General features: G+C 44.2%; 2 protein-coding genes and 1 long non-coding RNA gene across 10 annotated transcripts; 2 read left to right on the plus strand and 1 right to left on the minus strand.

Moving 5' to 3' along the window:
• Window positions 1-256: 256 nt before the first annotated feature.
• Window positions 257-13298, plus strand: LOC107563119 (SUN domain-containing ossification factor-like). Of its 3 annotated transcripts, XM_016247905.1 has the most exons (22): window positions 257-761; window positions 1742-1817; window positions 1987-2126; window positions 3110-3217; window positions 3373-3475; window positions 3738-3846; window positions 3913-4034; window positions 4232-4299; window positions 6499-6606; window positions 6791-6896; window positions 7398-7453; window positions 7589-7677; window positions 7776-7841; window positions 7955-8023; window positions 8100-8178; window positions 9488-10555; window positions 10667-10754; window positions 10954-11058; window positions 12098-12231; window positions 12356-12438; window positions 12611-12669; window positions 12777-13298. In XM_016247905.1, the coding sequence occupies exons 1-22, from the start codon at window positions 712-714 to the stop codon at window positions 13128-13130; spliced, it is 3240 nt and encodes a 1079-aa protein (XP_016103391.1). In that variant the 5' UTR covers window positions 257-711; the 3' UTR covers window positions 13131-13298. The 3 variants fall into 3 exon arrangements, with proteins under 3 accessions (XP_016103391.1, XP_016103392.1, XP_016103393.1); XM_016247906.1 differs by lacking the exons at window positions 12098-12231; window positions 12356-12438; window positions 12611-12669; window positions 12777-13298 and adding an exon at window positions 11956-12081; XM_016247907.1 differs by lacking the exons at window positions 12098-12231; window positions 12356-12438; window positions 12611-12669; window positions 12777-13298 and adding an exon at window positions 11775-12038.
• Window positions 13299-14874: 1576 nt separating this feature from the next.
• On the plus strand, window positions 14875-20647 carry LOC107563120 (EF-hand calcium-binding domain-containing protein 14-like). Of its 5 annotated transcripts, none has more exons than XM_016247908.1 (10): window positions 14875-15279; window positions 16290-16435; window positions 16723-16868; window positions 17011-17109; window positions 17296-17397; window positions 17597-17647; window positions 18496-18651; window positions 18723-18780; window positions 19006-19113; window positions 20498-20647. In XM_016247908.1, the coding sequence occupies exons 1-10, from the start codon at window positions 15077-15079 to the stop codon at window positions 20626-20628; spliced, it is 1200 nt and encodes a 399-aa protein (XP_016103394.1). In that variant the 5' UTR covers window positions 14875-15076; the 3' UTR covers window positions 20629-20647. The 5 variants fall into 5 exon arrangements, with proteins under 5 accessions (XP_016103394.1, XP_016103396.1, XP_016103397.1 ...); XM_016247910.1 differs by having other exon boundaries at window positions 18726-18780; XM_016247911.1 differs by having other exon boundaries at window positions 18729-18780.
• Window positions 17282-18320, minus strand: LOC107563123 (uncharacterized). 2 transcript variants are annotated; one of them, XR_001606077.1, is made up of 4 exons: window positions 18018-18320; window positions 17704-17796; window positions 17459-17590; window positions 17282-17356 (listed from the first exon to the last, which is right to left on the minus strand). It is a non-coding gene; the product is annotated as an uncharacterized lncRNA (long non-coding RNA). The 2 variants fall into 2 exon arrangements; XR_001606076.1 differs by lacking the exon at window positions 18018-18320 and having other exon boundaries at window positions 17704-17906.
• Window positions 20648-20657: the final 10 nt, after the last annotated feature.

The following is a 20657-nucleotide window of genomic DNA, read 5'->3' on the forward strand; positions in this document are numbered from 1 at the left end:
AACCTAGCTTGGGTTTGAGGACGACCTTACAGTCATTTGACCCAAGCTCTAGAAGGTAGTGCTCACTGAGCAAAGCTAGTACGTGGTAACATGGTACATTATATTAATCCATATATGTTAATAGGCACTGATGTCATTCTGGTTAAAGTAGAAATAGATCACTAAGCTATGCTAATACATTAGCAAAACACGCTAACAGCAGATGGCGGGAGAGCCGGTGACGTCATTCCGCCTGTAACCGGAAGAGAACCGGAAAAACAGGAAGTGCGAAAGCGCATCTGAATGGCGGCACAGTTGGTGTGTACGATGGGTTTGAAATAATATTTCTCCAGTTCTCTTCGAGTCTGCACTGTGTTTTCAGTAGTGTTAGTATCCTTGTTTAGCTCTAGAATATTTCCCACAGGCTAACGGAGCAGCGCTCTGACTGCTGGGAAGATGATTCATCGTTTTATAGAGACTGAGGCGGGTCTTCGTGTGTATTTCAGCCACTGAAGGATAATGATGTGTAGTTTATTGACGCCTCGCACGAGACGAACAGCGTGTGTGAGAGATGCAGCTGCGCGGCCGGTGTAAAGTCCATCGTGTCGCGGGCGAGGAGCCGTTTATTACCGTCGCCTCTGGCAGCGTTAGCTTAGTTTGAGGAGCGGGTTAGCTTAGCTTAGCTTAGCTTAGGTTAGTTTGAGGAGCGATGCGTGTCTCGGCCGGAGGAGGATGAAGCCGCTGCTGCTGCTGCTGTGCTCGGTGTCGGGACTCTGCTGCTGGTGCGTCACTGATTCACTGGCGAATATTATCTGATTATGTTTATGAATGTGTATGATCATCAGTAGAGTTAGACTGACGGGCCGCAGATTTGTTTCTTTACTCGCAGCTCATGAAGCGTTGTGTTTATGTTCTGTGTTTATGTATTACACAACTAATAGAGTGAGCTCTTTCGGACACGTGATCAAAAGAACTTCAAATAATGCCATGGTACACTTTACATAACATAGTAGATGAATATGGTAGCCATTCAGTGCGTGGTTTCTATCACAACACCTGTGTGTGTGTGATAGTGTGTGTGATATTCTGTGTGTGTGTGTGTTATTCTGTGTGTGTGTGTGTGTGAGTGATATTCTGTGTGTGTGTGAGTGATATTCTGTGTGTGTGTGAGTGATATTCTGTGTGTGTGTGAGTGATATTCTGTGTGTGTGTGTGTGATATTCTGTGTGTGTGTGTGTTATTCTGTGTGTGTGTGTGTGTGTTATTCTGTGTGTGTGTGTGTGTGAGTGATATTCTGTGTGTGTGTGAGTGATATTCTGTGTGTGTGTGTGTGAGTGATATTCTGTGTGTGATTGTGACACGTGTATCTGTATATGATGAACTTTGGATTCACAGAGACGAGTAACAGGAAGCACTGTGTATGAATAACGTTCACTGCTGTATCAGGGGAAGCTCCATTAGATTAATATCTGCTCTGTGAATGTGATTTGTGTCTCAATATCATGTAATTTTAACATTAAAGTCATCAGCATATTTAATCTGAAATGCCTATTAATGGCAGCTTTTGTATTTTTATTGTTATATTTTGGTTCACCTCAAAGAAAAACAATAATTTCAGTTTACTGTACTTTACAAAAGGTAAATTAAGTCTGTTTCAGGCCCTGAACTATAGTGACTGTAAGACTGTTGAAATAATGCCATAATGCAAATAAATCCTCTTCATCTGCTCATCTAGTGTTTTTGTAATTTATTCTCTGTGCAGGTTTCCTGTTCAACATGGCCATTGTTCAGAGCAGACACACACACACACACTGACCACACGAGCGGTCAGTCACCAGGTCAGTCACACGTGTGCTGCTACAGGCTGTTATAATGTCACGCACATATATATATATATGATGTGTGATATTACGAATATATGTAATGGATTCTCCTCATGTATGTTTATGTAGATGTTTTCTTCCGCAGTGACTTACAGCTGTCGTCTGTGTGTGGTTTTGTTAACAGCCGGTGATTGATGGGAGCGATGAGCAGAACATCTTCATCAGTGATGTGGAGTCTTCCTCAGTGTCCTCGCGGATCACACACATCACTCCAGTATCTGCCGCCCCTCATGTGTGCGGTTCGTCCGAGTGCGTCTCCTGCCGGTCAGTCCTGCTCATCAGGAGTTCATTCAGACTCCTCAATCCTGAATGTGAACCGACGTAGCAAACATGACGTAGAATGGAATTTGTAGTTTAATGTAAGGGAGTGGAATTAAAATGAATTAGGATTCAAAGAAATTCAAAAAGTTTAGAATTTTTACTAAATTTAAAAGGTCTTAAGATTGAAGATTTATAGGCCTTACAGATAGATAGATAGATAGATAGAGTGTGTGTGTACCTGTTTTTCTTTTCTGGTGGGGACTTAAACCTGAATACACAGACTCATGGGGACTCGTCACCTAAATTGAGGTCCCCACGGGTAAACAACCTAATAAATCACACAGAATGGAGTGTATTGAAAATCTGAAATAGCAGAAAGTCTCCTGTGAGGGGTAGGTTTAGGGGTAGGGTTGGTGTAGGGCAATAGAATATACGGTCTGTACAGTATAAAAACCATTACGCCTATGGAGAGTCCCCACAAGGATAGCTGGCCAGACGTGTGTGTGAGAGAGTGTGTGTGTGTTCTGGTCTGCTGGTGAATGAGTGTATTCACTGCTCTAGCAGACGGGCTCCAGCAGATCAAGGCTGTGGTATTGACTGGTTATTGTACATAGAGACTCGTGCTTGTGATCAGAGATTTTTCTTTTAATTAATTCTGCAAAGTAAAGTCTGTTGCTGAGACCGTAGTGATTTTACAGGTGATGTTAGTAGGATCAGCAGGACAGAGAAACCTCTCCGTTCATTTCTCCACAGTGACTGATGTGATGTGGGTCAGACTGGTTAAACTGGTTCTGCGGCTGTGATTGGGTTAATTAGATTCTTTGCAGACGTTTGTGTCAGTTTAATCCGTGAACTCTATGATGGACAGCAGACGAGTTTGACATGAATAGTGACACGTGAACATGCTACACGTGATGATGTGTGTTTGTGTGCGTGCGTGCGTGTGTGCGCGATGGACTGATGTGGCGTGTGGTATGTGTGTTCAGGGATTGCACAGCTTCAGACTCCTGCTCTGCTGAAAGCGGCATCACAGATGCGTGTACAGCTGCATGCGACGCTGCAGAAAAGCTCCGCTACGACCCTCAGCTCAGCAGGTAAGGAATTTCAGTTAAACAGCTCTGAGAACGTCTGATCAATGCATGAGATGAGTGTAAAGAATCGTTTTTGTCTTTTCATCTGAAAGAATCAGAATTGACAAGTTGATTCCTTCTCAGTCTGAGACTTTCATCATCTGTGTCTGTCATGAAAGTTTTCCAGCGGTTCAAGAGAGCATCAGTGTCCATGAGTCGAGAAAACCCACTAAAGACCAAACCGGGAACAGGACCAACACTTCCCACATCCTGAAAGATCAGGTGGTGTTTCCTGTGAGACTCACAGCTGCGCACATGACCACAGTAGATGAGTAGATGTATTTGCATTATGGCATTATTTCAGCCGTCTCTATTGTCAGTGAAAGACCTGCAAAAGTCATGAAAAATTAATCTTAAAAACTGATGGAAATGTATACCAAAAGTCAGCATATTTCCTTCTAGTCTACACTGTGTCATTAGAAATGTAATCTGTATGAAATGACAGTGCTGGACATGATCTGATTCTGTCGACTGACCTGTGCAGGGCTCCAGCGGCTCCGCAGACAGTGACCCGTCTATGCCCTGCAGAGAGCAGGAGATCCCCACCTTCGCCGAGTGGACCAAGATCATGCTGGAGGTGGAGAACGAGAAGAGTGAGTTCTGTTGTGACAGGAGCTTTAGCGCCAGTCCTGCTCTCGCTGACAGTGTTTGTCCATCAGGTCAGATCACACACCTTTCTGACGGCCCCCTCGCTGCGGGGAAGAAGCTGCAGCAGACCGTCACCAACTACGCCTCCGTGGAGTGTGGAGCCAAGATCCTGTCCTCCAACCCCGAAGCCAAGGTTCATCAGCATGTCTGTGTTTGTCACTGAGTTACTGTGAGACAGGGACTGGATACCAAAGCAAAATTACACATTGTAGTGTTTTTCATTAGAATATTATTCATGTCTTATGTACGTTTTTGTCTAAATCAGGTCAATAAGAGAATCGATTAAGCATCTGAAAGCATGATGAATCGTGCTGTATTTCTATTTTCCAGAGCACTTCAGCTATTCTGATGGAGAACATGGACATGTACATGCTGAATCCCTGCAATAACAAGATCTGGTGAGCTGATTAGACTGCTTTAACGTCAAGCAAAACTATTCTGTGTGATAATTGTTTTGTGGCTGTGATTATTTTCTGAAGATGATCATGTTTGCAGTGTTAAATCCAGCATCGCTCCACTCACAAAAGCCTGTTTAGTACCTCGACAGACAGATAAGAGCAGGATCTGTGTTATCTGTGTCATGCACCTGTATATGACTGTTAATGAAACGAAGAGTTAGGCCTGGGCGATAAAACGGTATTGATATTTATCGACGGTACACCTTCTTCGATAACGATATAAAAAATATTCGATATAGTGCACAATATAGGCACGTGCTCTGAGTGACACACACAAACATGAACATGAGTGCTGTGCTGCCTGTGATGAGGAGATTGTGAGTAAAGAATGAATATTAATCGAATTTAAAATAAACATCCTGTTTAGTACCTCGACAGACAGATAAGAGCAGGATCTGTGTTATTCCTCATGCACCTGTATATGACTGTTAATGAAACGAAGAGTTAGGCCTGGGCGATAAAACGGTATTGATATTTATCGACGGTACACCTTCTTCGATAACGATATAAAAAATATTCGATATAGTGCACAATATAGGCACGTGCTCTGAGTGACACACACAAACATGAACATGAGTGCTGTGCTGCCTGTGATGAGGAGATTGTGAGTAAAGAATGAATATTAATCGAATTTAAAATAAACATTTGCATTTGAATGCAAAGATAGTAGAATCCAATGTTAGGTGTGCGTCAGGTAGTGTCTTCAGTGGAGCACGAGATGTGGTGATGATGATGTAAGTGACGTTGTAGTTTAATGCTTTGTTAGTCTAGCCCACGAGACGCGCGGCTGCTGTGTTATTCATTCAAAATATTAGACAAATATAGAAACTCAATGTGGAGAAAATCTTGATTAGGTTAAAACCGAAACCAAGCCATTCACACAGAACGCATATTCAGCGCATTTTCTAGAACGGATGTTTTATTGAGGGAAATTAAAGTATAACTAATGTAATTTGTTTTTAAAGATTGTATTAAGTATAAAACTTGTGCAGTTATGCCAATTCAGAAGGAAAACTTTGTTGTCAGTGGACAGAAATATTACCTCGACAAGCCAATGTAAACATCTCAATTGCATTGTCTGTAAATTTGCAACAAACACATATACAGAGGTGCTTTTTTTATTAGTAGCCTACAGAACATTCTCAAAACAACCTAAAAGGATAGTAAGACCTTTTTTAAGATCTGCACTTCACATTTCAGCCTTTAAACAATTTTTTTAAGAAAAGGGATGAGTCAAAAGTATCAATTATTATATTAATTTAAACAATTATTATCAATTAATTATTATATTAAATAACATATAAATATATCTTAGTGTCTTAATTGTTTCGATTTTTATAATGCATTAGCTTTTTGTCGATCCACTGGTTCACATTTAAAAATATGCAAAGCTCAGTGCAGAGAAGATCTTGATTAGGTTAAAACCGAAACCAAGCCATTCATACAGAACGCATATTCAGTGCATTTTTAGACGGACAAATATGACTGCTGCACTCGCGTCTCACACAAGAGATGTAGACATGCAAAGTTAAAACCGTCTAAACTTTTAGAAAACACATCGCAAATTTGTGGAGGTTTATGCCTTTTCACTGCGTCATGTTTTTAAATGCAGACAGTGTGATCGGCGCTTCGGCTCTTTGTATTAAGCAGTGCATAAATACATGATGCTGTTTTCATAATTGTTTATGCAATTAACGAAATTATATTTGATTTATATGAGTTAATTTAGACGTAATGCACATTTTTTATAGACTATTATTTCCTTGCATTGACAATTGAAATGTGCTGCATTATTTTGCTCATTGCGCCCTCCTGTGGCCTCGGGAGACAAGGCAAAAGTTTAACCTATTTAATCTGCATATAAAAAATTAGAAATGAGATGTTTAATTTTAATTTTGTCTCAAAAAATTGAGTTACTTTAAAAATACAGTGGTTAAATGTAAAAAGATATTTCTATTGCTCTTTGTTTTAAAAAAGGTTAGAAAAAATGTCAATAATTATCGATACCGAACGATATGAAACATTATATCGTTGATACATTTTTTAGCTATATTGCCCAGCCCTACGAAGAGTACTCTGTCAGCAGTGATGGGTGATTTTAGCAGAAGCTCTGTGGTCTTCATCGTTGTGTTTGCACAGGTTCATCATTGAGCTCTGTCAGCCCATTCAGGTCAAGCTGCTGGACATCGCTAACTTTGAGATCTTCTCCTCAAACCCCAAAGACTTCCTAGTCTCAATCAGTGACAGGTCAGCACTTATGGGCTCTATTACAGACTGCCTCTCTTTATTTATGCATTTACTTTTTTATTTTTGAATTTCATAAAAAAATGTTTTGTAATGCCATTTTTGTTAAATCTGTGTTTTGTTGACATTCAGCACATCTGTTTGTATGTGTATGTTTATGATAGTTTCAGAACTTGTTTGTGCTCAGATATCCAAACAAAAAGTGGGTGAAGCTCGGGACGTTTCATGCACGAGATGAGCGGACGGTGCAGAGTTTTCCTCTGGATGAGCATCTGTTTGCCAAATACATCAAGGTAAGCGAGAGTGTGAGGTCAGTGGAGTCTGTGTCTCAGCTCTTTCATCAGATATTCTCCAAATACATTAAGGTTAGCCGTTCTCTCTTTACTCTGAGTGGATGAATGCTTTGAGTGGACTGGTGTTTGAACACACTTCCTTAGAAGCTCATCTTCTGTGATTTGACACTGTAATGTCATCCCATGGTTCATAGCAGCATGTCAACATTTTGTTGGTGCTCAATCCCTGTAGTTGAGTCCTCGTGCTTAGGTTAGGGTTAGACAGATCAGCCCAGCAGGTTTCTCCATGAGTTACGTCACCAGTACATCACAGACGAGTGAAATGTGTGTGAATGTCTGTGCTGTTTTCTCTCGTTTGATCTCAGCCTGGTTTTGCTTCAGATGCTGATCTTTACAGCTGACAGCAAGTGACGATTAAAGCTAACATTCAGATGTTTGTGTGATTTGAACTGCTGCTCTGTCGAACGCACATGAATAAGTGAGGTATTGTCTTGTTTGCAGGTGGAGCTGCTGTCACACTTCGGCTCAGAACATTTCTGTCCTCTCAGTCTGATCAGGTCTGATGAAACTCACTCAGACACTCACTGATGCTGCTCTGAACAGACCTCGACCTTTCAGATATTGAGTGACGGTGTGATTGACAGTAATAGTGAATGCTGACACTCTCTGTGCCTCTCACTGTGTTTCTGAAGGGTTTTTGGCACTAGTATGATGGAGGAGTATGAGATGAATTCCGAGCCATCAGACAGACAGACGCACGTTCAAGATGAGCATGATTACGGTAACGCTCACTGTCTGCAGGAAAACTGCTGTTCGTTTCAGTCTGAAGGTGGTGTCAAAGGTGCATCAACAGTGTCGTATCTCTGTCTGAATATTTAGATCAGCCTCCTGATTTTATGCCAGTAGATGAGAAATCCTCCAAAAACCTGATCGGATCTGCCAAAGGTCAGTGAGATCATCATTCACAGCTGTGTTTGTGTGTGAGATCCTGAGGACTGATGGAGGCGGCAGACGTGCCACGGCCGCTGGGATAAACTAATGATGTCTTGTGCTTTCAGATGCTCTTCTCACTATGGTCAACAACATTGCTGCCAGTGTGCTGGGGGGACCTCCAGAGACCACAGCAGGTCTGATCCGCATCACCTCCTCCTGATGTCACCTAATAACACGTCTGTTCATCATGAGTGTGTTTCTGTTTTTCAGGAAACTCTTCCACTGAAGGCTTAAACATGACAGAAGTGGTTTTCCCTCCTGGATCGATGCACACCGCTGCATCCACTTGGTACGTGACAGACATGAAATCATATTTTGCTTTATTTTTAGTGATGTTATTTTCAATATTTGTCTCTGAAGTGGCACCTTTCACACGTTCGTTCCTCACATTTTCATGTAGTAGTTCTTTCTGGGAAACTTTCTGCAGGGCACATGTAAGCATCCCACAGAAATGTCTGATGGTAAAAGCCATTAAGACATTGAGTGAGTGCTCATTAATGTTTGCTATTAGATGGTGTTTTTTTTTTTAATCACACTGTCATTCGGTATGTAATGTTGCAGCTCCTAGTAAAGCTGCCAACAATATAGTAATAATAATAAAAAAACATTTTATTTATAGCCATCTTTCATAGCACTCAAGGTCACCTTACAATCTTATAACAAATATCATCCTAGAAAACTTCAATACTAACAACATTATAAGACTATAAGTATAATATAATAAGCAGACACTGGAGGATAGTCTTTCGCAGTCATAAACGGGTGAGTTCTGAGATGAGATTTAGAAGTATGAAGACTAACACTGTTTCTAATATCCAGAGAATTCCATAAATGAGGGGCAGCAAAACTAAAGTCTCCGTAGTGACGAATACATGATGGTACGAGAACAGTGAATGAGGAAGATCTAAGAGTACGAGGATCAGAGAGCTGAGAGTCAGATTACTGAGAGCCTTGTAGGTAAAAATCAACATCTGCTATACTTAACCAGAAGCCAGTGCAAGTGTTGAAGAAATGTGTTCAATACAGGAAATTCTAGAAATAACTAATGCAGCTGAATTCTGGGCTAGCTGATGTTTATCAAGAAATTTAGAAGGAAGACCAGAGAGGAGAGCATTGCAGTAATCAGTGACCAGTGCATGTGTGAGAATGATGTAAGAGAGAGACGAAGATGATTGATGTTATGTAAATGAAAATATACAGAGCCAGTTATTAACATGGATGTTGTGCTATCAAGGACAACACCCAGACTCTTAACCTGTGACGAAGCAGAATCTATGGATCGACAGTCGATCAAAACTCAACTTGAAGCCTATTTTTACTTTTGGATTTTGCATTTGGTGAGTGTAAATATTGGAGTCTAGCCCATATTACATCATATTATGTTAATGCACCATGTTGAGGCTAATTTACATGGCACAGACAGACACAGGCCATCGGTGACAGTCGACCGATTACAGTACTGTTCAATCAGTGAAATCGAGCGCCGACCCACAGCACCAGATGCTGACAGATGTGACGCACTGATCTGACAGAACCCGCCGGGCGGTGCAGGATTGACCTGTTCATGTAGCACAGCTAAAGGTGTTTTCTCTGTTCAGGCCAGTGACTGTGGTGGCGGATCCGCTTGATGTTGTCGGGATCACAGAAACCGCCAGCATTACTCAAGAGACGGCAGCGGCACGCACCCCGCCGCTCACTGACGCTGCTGGAGACGCTCCGGTCCAAACCACGCCTGACGTAGAGCAGATCGTCACTCTGCTGCCCGACGCCGAGGACGAGCCGGATCGGTCCTCTGGGAGAATCACAGACGAGTCTGAAACGGATCATGTGAATGAAAACACAGTGCACTCTGAATCTGCCTGCTCCCGTTCACACAGAGTCTCGCTTCAAGAGCACCTTCTGCAGCGCTGCTTCTCTCCAGACTTTATCCAGAAGAGGAAGCCGAGCTCACGTTCTCACGCTGCTCCAGCCGTCATGACCCCAGCTATATCCACAGTCACAGAGGAGCCGGAGAGTCCTGTCATTCACACCCGAGATCTTGCTCCCAGTCTGACTTCAGATCTGCTCAGGCTGGTTTCTGCTGACTCTCTGTCCTCCAGAGCGACGCAGCCCATTGAGCTGATGTGTCCGTCTGCCACAGAGTGCCTTACAGCCACAGTTCCTCAGCAGAGCACTGATGGTCTGAGTGAGTCCAGCGAGAAACCCAATCCTGAGACGCTCTCAGACGTCATGACCACCTCTGCTGCACTGAGGAGAGATCAGGTCGCTCCTGAGCTGCTGTCGGTCTCATCAGAGCAGGTCAGCCTTGAAAATGACATTTCAACTCCTACTGTTTCCATGAATACAGCAGACGAGTCTCAGCTCTCCTCTGTATCCGCTCTTGTGGATGAACCAGCGATCCCCCGTGAAGCGCTGACGCCGGATCATCCCGTTCATCCCTTAGACGGGTTCACAGGGTCAGCAGAGTCCAAACGCAAGGAGCTCTTCGATGATGAAAGCAGCGCTCATATTGAGCAGATCTACACGGAAATGCAGAACTCCAGCGACGTGCACGCGCACGGCTCCAATCAGAAAGAGTCTGTTTTCATGAGGCTCAACAATCGCATCAAGGTGCTGGAGATGAACATGTCGCTCAGCGGACGCTACCTGGAGCAGCTGAGCCAAAGGTGTGTCCCACTGAGACTCAGAATAACTCTATTGTAATGTATACTGTTAATGTGATATGAGATTTTGGTTATTTATTCCCTTTAGTGAATCTGCTTGTTTCATTGGTCCAGATACAGAAAGCAGGTGGAGGAGATGCAGAAAGCTTTTAACAAAACCATCATCAAGCTTCAGAACACCTCCAGAATGGCCGAGGAGCAGGTCAGAGACGTCTCAAGTCTAAATTCATTCAAACAAATCTGGATTAGTTTGTTCAGTCCAGGTTCCTCCTGTGGAGAGTGTGTTTAGACATGATGACATGAAGATCAGCATCAACACACTGGACTCTGTTTTCCTGTTCTCCGTCTCAGTGTCGTATGTTTCTGTGTTTCTCTGAGCCGTGTGTATGCTGTGATTTCAGGATCAGAGGCAGACGGACTCCATCCAGGCTCTGCAGGCTCAGCTGGAGAACATGACGCAGCTCGTGCTCCGTCTGTCTGTCAGCGTGAGTCGACTGCAGCGAGAGGTGATCAGCCTGTTCACTGTCAGTTAATAATCACAAAACACTTCTGCAGGAACAGAGATCCATCGATATCTCTGACTGAAATGAAGCTGCTTTTTTAATTAAAAACTGATCACCAGAAGCAGTGTGACTGTATAACTGATATTATGCTGCTTTATTAAACTATATCACACTAGTGTTTTGTCTCGTGTCGCTCTGAGGATCATTTCAACATCTTTGGACCATGTTTCATTGTGATGCATAACAGAATATTTAAAATATCATATCTTTATTTACAGCAGATGATTTGTCGTATGTTTCTGTGTTTCTCTGAGCCGTGTGTATGCTGTGATTTCAGGATCAGAGGCAGACGGACTCCATCCAGGCTCTGCAGGCTCAGCTGGAGAACATGACGCAGCTCATGCTCCGTCTGTCTGTCAGCGTGAGTCGACTGCAGCGAGAGGTGATCAGCCTGTTCACTGTCAGTTAATAATCACAAAACACTTCTGCAGGAACAGAGATCCATCGATATCTCTGACTGAAATGAAGCTGCTTTTTTAATTAAAAACTGATCACCAGAAGCAGTGTGACTGTATAACTGATATTATGCTGCTTTATTAAACTATATCACACTAGTGTTTTGTGTCTCGTGTCGCTCTGAGGATCATTTCAACATCTTTGGACCATGTTTCATTGTGATGCATAACAGAATATTTAAAATATCATATCTTTATTTACAGCAGATGATTATGATTAAAACGAGCTAACAATGAATGCATTGCAGTGCAAAGATGTTGAAGTGATTTTCATGAGAGATAACAGATTCTCTGTTAGCACAAATTTACCAGAAGAAATTATCGCTGAAAATATCAGTGCAAATTCCCTTATCGGGGAAAGCTGATTATAACTGAATTTTCCCAGCTATCAGCCGATAACACATTGATTGCTGATAGACTGTGCAGCTCTGTTCAGAAATGACGGCACTTTATGAACCGAGATGGATGAATGAGAAGCCTGTGGCTGAGAGCCGTGATGATGATGATGCTGCTGCTGTGTTCTGCAGGTGTCTGACAGGCAGAGCTACATCCTGCTGTGTCTGCTTCTCTGTGTTCTTCTGTGGCTGCTGATCTGTATGAACTACCGTCAGATATCAGAGAGTCCTGCTGTCGATTCCCAGAGATCCTGCTGCTCAGAGAGGTGAGGAGACGAACGCTTCCGTCAGGGTTTTACAGTCCAGCGGCTGTGTGTGAGTGACAAGCTCCTGCTGCAGGACTGATGTGATCTGTGCCTGAATGAGCATGTGATGTTGTTGTGTTTCCAGAGAGCTGTCTAATGATGAACCCGTGCTGCTGAGACGCAGAGCCTCTGATCCGCTGTCACTCTCGTCCCTCCAGACGCCTGACGGTGAGTTCATGATGCATGCAGATAGTGCTGTGATCAAACCTCATCAGATCATGTGTGTTGAGATGCTGTGCTGTTTAGAGATCAGACACACTGTTGGCCGTGAAGTTTACAGAGACAAACATGTTTTTCCTGCTGTGGATGTAAAACTCTGGCTATTGTTGCTCTATTTCAGGCGGTTCAGGAGAAACCAACAGCTTTAAGCAGTGGGAAGATTGTCAAGTTAGTAGAAAAGTACGACGGGTGTTTCATTGTTGATGCATTGTTGTAGACTTTGGTTTTTAGGTGTAATAATCCTGGAAAACTGCAACATCTTTACAGTCAGCTTCTATTTCTTACAGAAGAAGCACAAAGTGAAGCTCAGCAAAGGTCCAGAGACGCTGGCTGCTCCACCGCTCGCAGACGGCATTCCCCAGACCACCATCGGTCCTCTGGGTTTGGAGACGGGCCCTCGTCCAGACGGCAGAGACGTGATGTCCGACGGCAGCTCTGAGGGCTCCTCGCAGGCCGATGAGACTCTGTTCTGCGGAATCACCACGTGTTCTCATCTGTGTGAGGCGTTACCGGCTCCGAAACGCTGGACGCAGAGCAGATCCCAGCATCAGCGCGGCTCCAGACGCTCCCAACATCACCAGCAGCCTCCGCAGTGCAGCGGCCCCCCGCCGGGGTTAGGACCCACGCGCAACCGCCTCTGAGATGCTGTGAGAACTGAACTGAACCGAAGCGACTCTGAGCTCAGTTACACTGGAGATGTGAAGACACTGGGCGCTAAACCTGCACAGACCCCTCAAACCTTCTGTTCAGCACTGAGGCTTATGCAGTTGGGTTTGTTTTTTTCTAATTATGTGCCACAAACTTTCAGACAATCATCAATAAAACATAAATAATCAAAGTGTTGCATTGATTTTGTTTTATTTATAGTGTATTCTGACCCTCAAGTCGTTACAAACCCGTATGACTTTCCTTGCAGTGGAACAGACTGAATCTGTAAATATCATACACATAAAATCACATTCATATCACAGTACATGCAATAGAATAATTTTATATCACAAAACATAAATATTGCTGCTTTAAAGCAAAGGTTCAGGCTAATACGGCTGTATGAAGCCTGAATAATCATACCGTGTAAGAAAGTTCTGAGTCACAGAGCCTCTTTAAGCTGCTGCTCTGGAGAAAGCTGCAAACCTCATCAGATCAGAGGATAAAGCCTGTCTTTAAGCACTCCAAGCCTGAACTAATGCACTCACACAGTGTGTCCTCCTCTTGTTTGCTAGTCGAGTGCTCTAGGTCTAGTAAACCTGAGGTTGTTCACAGCGAGTATTGCTGGCTCTGTGGCGAATGTTCCTCTACTGGAAACAATGGCAGTGGAGGACAGTAACAAAGCTTTTCTTTTACTCCGTTACTGTACTTCAGTACATTTATCAAGTATCTGTACTTTATCGGAGTATTTTTATTTTGAGAAACTGACTTTGACTTCAGACGAAAACAGTCACCGACCAGTACTTTTAATACTTCAGTACATTAAAGAGCCAGTACTGCAGCAGATGTGCTTGTGAGCTCATGCTGGGGACTCCTACAGAGCTCTGCTGGCTTTACTGATGCTGCTTAGAGAAGTGGCCATGTTTTAGGATGACCCGCTCTCATCTGTTTTACTGAAGGCTTAGACTTGAGGGTGAGGTCTCGCTGTGAGGACAGATCTTCAGCTCATCAGCTGTGGGACTGTCACAGGCTTTATTAAAGCCCTGCTTCGTGATGTTCACGTCAGATGACTGGCATAAAGCCAATGAATTAAAGAGATGTAGCTGTGAACATGAACAGAGTTACTGAGCGGTTACAGCTGGATCTCGTCTGAATGAGCTCGTTATATTTAACCAAATAGATCAGCCCACCTCAGAGACAAAAGCACAGAAGTCAGAGATGCAGAGCATCACTCTCTCCTGATTCACATCAGACTCTCCTCTAAACACCAGAAATACCGTCAGAGGGTTACAACTGCTTTCTGCCAAATGATCTGACATCTATGTTCAGATGAGTAATTACAGTCAGCGGTGTAATTAACGCGAATGTAATCAGGAACAACACTGATCAATGGCTCTGGAAAGGCGCATAGAGCGCGTCACCTCCCGATGACGTCAGCCGCACAACGACACGCCCACCTGCATAGCTCTATACGTAGATGCCTCAGTCGATAATAATAATAATAATAATCAATGTATATTCAAAGATGCCACAATCCTTACATATCAATGGTTCCGCCCCTCTCTCGCATTCTCACATGGGAAAGGTTATCCCGTTTCCCTGCGGTTTTTACAGCCAGCGGCTGTGCAGCATTGCGGCATGTTCGAAAATGCACTTATTATTATAGTGAAGGACGTCACGTTGACCGTTGCAAGATGGCGCTTCCGAATGAGGCATCTACCTATACATATCTATGCTCCCCTGTGTTCGTCCAATCAGGAGCGCTTCCTGTCAGGACCGGATGTTCATTCTGAAGACAGATCTGATGCTTTACCGATAATATATGTGTAACGTAAATATTTGCGCCATGACGACAGATTCAGACGCGACAGGAAGAGGAAGTGAATCTAAACTAAAGGTGTAATGTCATGAATGCTTCACCCTGACGGCAAACCGCGCGATGAGCCCGCAGAAGAAGAGGAAGAAGAGGAAGGAGCTGAACGCCCTCATCGGCCTCAGCGACAGCAGCCGGAGGAAGAGCAAGCAGAGCTGCGGACACCGCCTGCTGCGGACCGAGCCGCCCGAGTCCGAGGAGTCCGAGCCCGAGTCCGAGTCCGGCTCCGAGGAGCAGCAGTTCGGCGGCCGCAGCGGCCTGCTCGGGAGGTGAGGTGTCCAGCGGAGTGTCCAGCAGCTAGTGAGCACTGCCAGCTGACCTGCTTTACTGAGAGCACAGTCTGCAGGCGCTTAGAGACGAGCTTCTCACTCCTCAGATACTGACGTGGTTCTTCATGTCGTCTTTCTCTCTTTCTTCGGCAGCAGTGAAGGATTGCAGCTTGTGTAGTAGTTGTGTCTCTGCTGTGAAGAGCTCAGATGAGAGAACACTTAACCACGAGGTTTCCCTCAAACTCCTAGTAAGGTGGTTGTTGTAGGTATATGATCATGCAGATTAACACATTAATATGTGCTTTATAAGCACTAATAAACATGATGTGCATGTTAATAAGCGACTAGTGACTCATCTGAAGTGTTAGCAAACAGAGCATCCAGTGGGTTATCTCTGTGTCTAATGGAGCAGATGGATCAGGGAAGGATGAATGAAACACGGCGAGGCGGCTGGTAACTCGTGCACTACAGCACAGATGTGTGTTCATTAGAAGAGGTCTGGCTATTTCAGAGCTATAAATGCTGTTGAAGTGAGGAATGATCAGTCCTGTCCGCTGGACTTCTTGTTTTAGGAAGAAAGTATTTCCGCTGTCATTGTCTCAGATGTAGCTGCACGGGGTCTGTAACACCGTAGAGGGAAATCTGGCACAGAAACGACTCTGAGCAATAATAATAATGTACAGCCGGCTAGTAGTTAACAGGAGCTAAAGCAGGACTGACCTGAAGTGTTCATTACACGCCTACTTGCCACATACATCAAAACTGGACACAAAATATTGATTTGAAATACTTTATGAACTCAACATCTGCAAAGAAAAGCAGATCCTTGCAGTCGGCTTCTAGCCAATAGGAACGAACGATTTCAAACATGGCAGTCATGTGATGCAGCCGAGAGAACGAGATACAGGAGTAGTGCTGGCTTCAGTTACAGAGGAATATCAGGGAATATTAAAGATGTGATCCGTCGGCGACTGCTGGGTCTGTGCTTCAGTGTGTTGTGTGTTCTGCAGGAGCTCGCTGCGGTGCTGCTCGCTCTGTTACCCGCTGTGTGTGTTCGTGCTTCTGGCGGCGTGTGTCATGGCCTGCGCTGGACTCATCTGGATGCAGATCGCCCTCAAAGAGGACCTGGACTCCATGAAGGAGAAGATGCACACTAGTACGTCTGCGCACACTACAGCTGCTGAAAGACATGAAATCAAGCTGATTTACTCGACTAACGATCCTGCTGTAATGGTGAACGATTCGTCAGCCACATTATTACAAAGCAATGCACATTAGTCTTCATAATAATAATCTCCACTTCTTCCGTCATTCACTCTTAGTCATCAGCCACCCTCATATAGAGACACTTTCACCAGCCTGAATTATTTCATGTTGAGAGAGCATTAACCCACTGGTTAGACCAGAAAGCATGTTCATGATGGTTTGGTTGGTGTTTGGCAGTGGAGAGCAGTCAGAAGCTCTCATCTCACGAGATCCTGAAGCTCAGTGAGGACCTGAAGGCCAAACAGATGAAACTGGACGAGCTTGAGAGCGGAGACAAAGGCCTGGCCAAACTCTGGTCCAATCTGACCGAGATCAATCAGAAGGTGCGTCAGAAGATGAATTACACGCTTCTCTGTGTTTTCCTCTCACTGTAGTTTGGTTTTGAAACACGTGATGAATCGTTGCGTGATCTCATCTGAAGATGTCAGTGTGATTGAAGTTAATGTTGAGCTGCTGTCTCTTCAGCTCAGTGCTCTGGATTCTGCGGTCAATCATCAGAAGGCCAACATCAAATCTGCTTCTGATCTGATCGCGCTGCCGCGGACGGTGGAGGAGCTGCAGAAGGTGTGTTTCAGGCAGATCACACGCGTGTGTCAGACGTGAGCTCACACTGATCTGTGTGTGTGTGTGTCAGACGTGAGCTCACACTGATCTGTGTGTGTGTGTGTGTCAGACGTGAGCTCACACTGATCTGTGTGTGTGTGTCAGATGTGAGCTCACACTGATCTGTGTGTGTGTGTATATATATAGAGCGTGGCCAGCATCGGCAGCACCGTCACCAGCGTCCAGCACGACGTCACCATGATTCAGTCTGTCGTGGAAGAGAGAAGGAAAGAAGATCAGCTGAAGGCCGTATGTTTCACACTGCTTTCTACTAAACAGTATTTTATTGTTTGTTTAAGGGTTAGTTCACCTTAGAACATGCTAGTAGCTTTAGATTCTTGAGATGTGCTTCATATCAGTGTCTGCTTATAATGTGAAGTAAGAGTAATTGTGTTGATGTGTGTCCACTGTGAGGCTGATTTATAATGCTTTCTCTTGATTTCTGAAGAATGGAGAGAAGCCGGTGAACATCAGCAGCAGCTGTGTGACGCTGAAGCAGGTAAACTCATGAGAAACACTTCTGTTGTGATCATGAATCTCCAGCGTTATATTTACCCGAATTCTGCGTGTGATTTTGCAGCCTGAGTTGAATGTTCTGAGATAAATGAAGACCACACAATCCTTCTGTCCTTCAATCCTTCTCGCAAGCTGCACACAAAAACAAACACACCACATCAGTGTAGTCCGATTCACAAAGAACTGACTCCTTTGAGCTGATTCTTTTAATGATTCATTCTCAGCTTCAGAACTAATCAGAACCATCCATCCATCCATCCATTTGTCCCCTGTAGGGTCATGGTAATAAGTTCATAATTAATTATAATAATAATACATAAGTAAATACATTAATATATTAGCATGTAACTTACAAATATAGCTTTGAAAAGGTCAAAGTCAGTTTTGTGATTGGATCAGATCACTGAAAGCACAGAAACACACGTGATCACACCACATGTTTAGTGTAAACGCTCGTTCGTGTGTTGAGGTCCGCTGCCAGACGTGTTGTGAGGAATCTCAGACGTCACTGTGTCGCACCTAAACACATCGATCACGGTCAGCATCGCAGCCGCCCACCGAACCTGTTCCAGAAATACACAGATGTGCGGAAAGTGAATCACTGGAGCTGTCAGTCAGTTCTGTTCACTGCACACTGCATCTCTCATTCACTTATACATCCGATTTATACTTTGCTGGTTATGATGAAAGCATTTATGAACATGCAGAAGTTGTAAATAGAAACCATTGACGGCCTTTACACTCTGAGCTTCATCCAGAGGAAAAGTGTGTGTAGAAACGTGGCTTTGCAATCACAGGTCATTTCACAAGTGTGTGATGCTGATGTGACAGGACCTGCAGTATCTTCAGGATGATGTGAAGGAGTTGAACAGCTCTCTGCTGCTCCATCAGTCGTGGTCGAGCGAGCAGATCCAGAGCGTGCGATTCGTGCTGTCTAACCTGAGCAGATGGGTGTCAGCGCTGGACCAGAGCTCCTCAGGAGACACGGTGAGATCACGAGCACCTCACAGAGCTTCAGTCAGCAGCTGTTTCTCTGATAACTGACCGCTGTTCATCTCCCGCAGCCGCCGCCGGCCGGCCGTCCGCTCCAGACTCTTCAGACCGCTGCAGACACTGGTATGTGTGCCGCTCCAGATCTCACGACACAGAGCTTCATTCAGCAGCTGTTCCTCTGATAACTGACCGCTGTTCACCTCCCGCAGCCGCCGCCGCCGGCCGGCCGTCCGCTCCAGACTCTTCAGACCGCTGCAGACACTGGTATGTGTGCCGCTCCAGATCTCACGAGCTTACGCTGACTCAGGACAGCTGTGATGAGTAATGTGTGTTTCCTCTGATCTCCAGGTTCCTCACGCTCCCGCCGCCCCAGGTTTCTGTCCCGCAGACGCTATAAACGAGCACAGATGTCCTCCCGCAGCACCGTGGCGTTTCCCGGGGTCAAGTCTGAGAGAGGTGCGTAAACTCGCTCACTGCTGCTTATTAGTCTTATTTTCCTCATTTCTTGTTCACAGGAGTCCACTGAAGGAATGACGAGCTAGAACTGTCAAGCAATTAAAAGTTTTTATCAAATTAATTACATGATGTGCCAATTAATTCATCTAATTAATTGCACATCAGTTTTGGCTGAGAATTATCCCAAAAAACACAATTTAAAGTCATTATTTTGAGAAAAGCATCGAATTGAGATCACGAGCACCTCACAGAGCTTCAGTCAGCAGCTGTTTCTCTGATAACTGACCGCTGTTCATCTCCCGCAGCCGCCGCCGGCCGGCCGTCCGCTCCAGACTCTTCAGACCGCTGCAGACACTGGTATGTGTGCCGCTCCAGATCTCACGAGCTTACGCTGACTCAGGACAGCTGTGATGAGTAATGTGTGTTTCCTCTGATCTCCAGGTTCCTCACGCTCCCGCCGCCCCAGGTTTCTGTCCTGCAGACGCTATAAACGAGCACAGATGTCCTCCCGCAGCACCGTGGCGTTTCCCGGGGTCAAGTCTGAGAGAGGTGCGTAAACTCGCTCACTGCTGCTTATTAGTCTTATTTTCCTCATTTCTTGTTCACAGGAGTCCACTGAAGGAATGACGTGACATATGCACAAAATACAAAAACTAGAACTGTCAAGCAATTAAAAGTTTTTATCAAATTAATTACATGATGTGCCAATTAATTCATCTAATTAATTGCACATCAGTTTTGGCTGAGAATTATCCCAAAAAACACAATTTAAAGTCATTATTTTGAGAAAAGCATCGAATAGACATTACAAAAAAGTAGCTTTAGAATCAAAATATTTTGATTCAACATTGCCTAAATAATGATAATAAATGGGTATTCATGTTTTTTTAATTGAATATTGAAATTATTTTTATAAAAATTTAATTATATTCTAAATATGAAACTAAAAACGTCAGTAGGTGGCAGCGAGCCACTGTCGTAATGAGCGAGTCATTGAATCATTCTTTCAACTGATTTGTTCAGATGGCTAATTCATTCAGAAATGAAGCAAGTGACTCTTTTAATGAATGAGTCATTGGCTCACATCACTGCACTCTAATAGACTCAATCACGCAGTCAGATGATCGTTAAGATGTTAAATTGACAGCTCGAAATTAAAAAATCTAGATTACGTTCGTTTCTTTTATCTAAACTAGATCCTCCAGCTCATGGTTCAGGTCAGACACTATAGATGGCCATGATGTGTTTGTGTTAATTTCTTACATTGCTCTGTTGATTTTGAGGTTAAACGTGACCTGGTTGAGTTCCTGTGCTTGTGATGTTCATTCATCCACCAGATAACCTGTTCACTCACGTCTGAATGCTTTTGTTCTTTTGCGGTCAGATGTGGAGCAGCGGCTGTGGGGCCGTTCGTCTCTGGCCCCTGAGGAGCTGAAGGAGGTGTTGGTCTCGGAGCGAGACTCGCTGGAGGAGCTGCATGCTGCGGAGGTCAGTCCTGATGACGAGCGTCAGTGAAGAGGTACAGCGGCCTCGGTCAGATTCAT

Source organism: Sinocyclocheilus grahami, unplaced genomic scaffold (assembly GCF_001515645.1).
Source record: "Sinocyclocheilus grahami isolate Dianchi unplaced genomic scaffold, SAMN03320097.WGS_v1.1 scaffold857.1, whole genome shotgun sequence".
Lineage (NCBI taxonomy): Eukaryota > Metazoa > Chordata > Actinopteri > Cypriniformes > Cyprinidae > Sinocyclocheilus > Sinocyclocheilus grahami.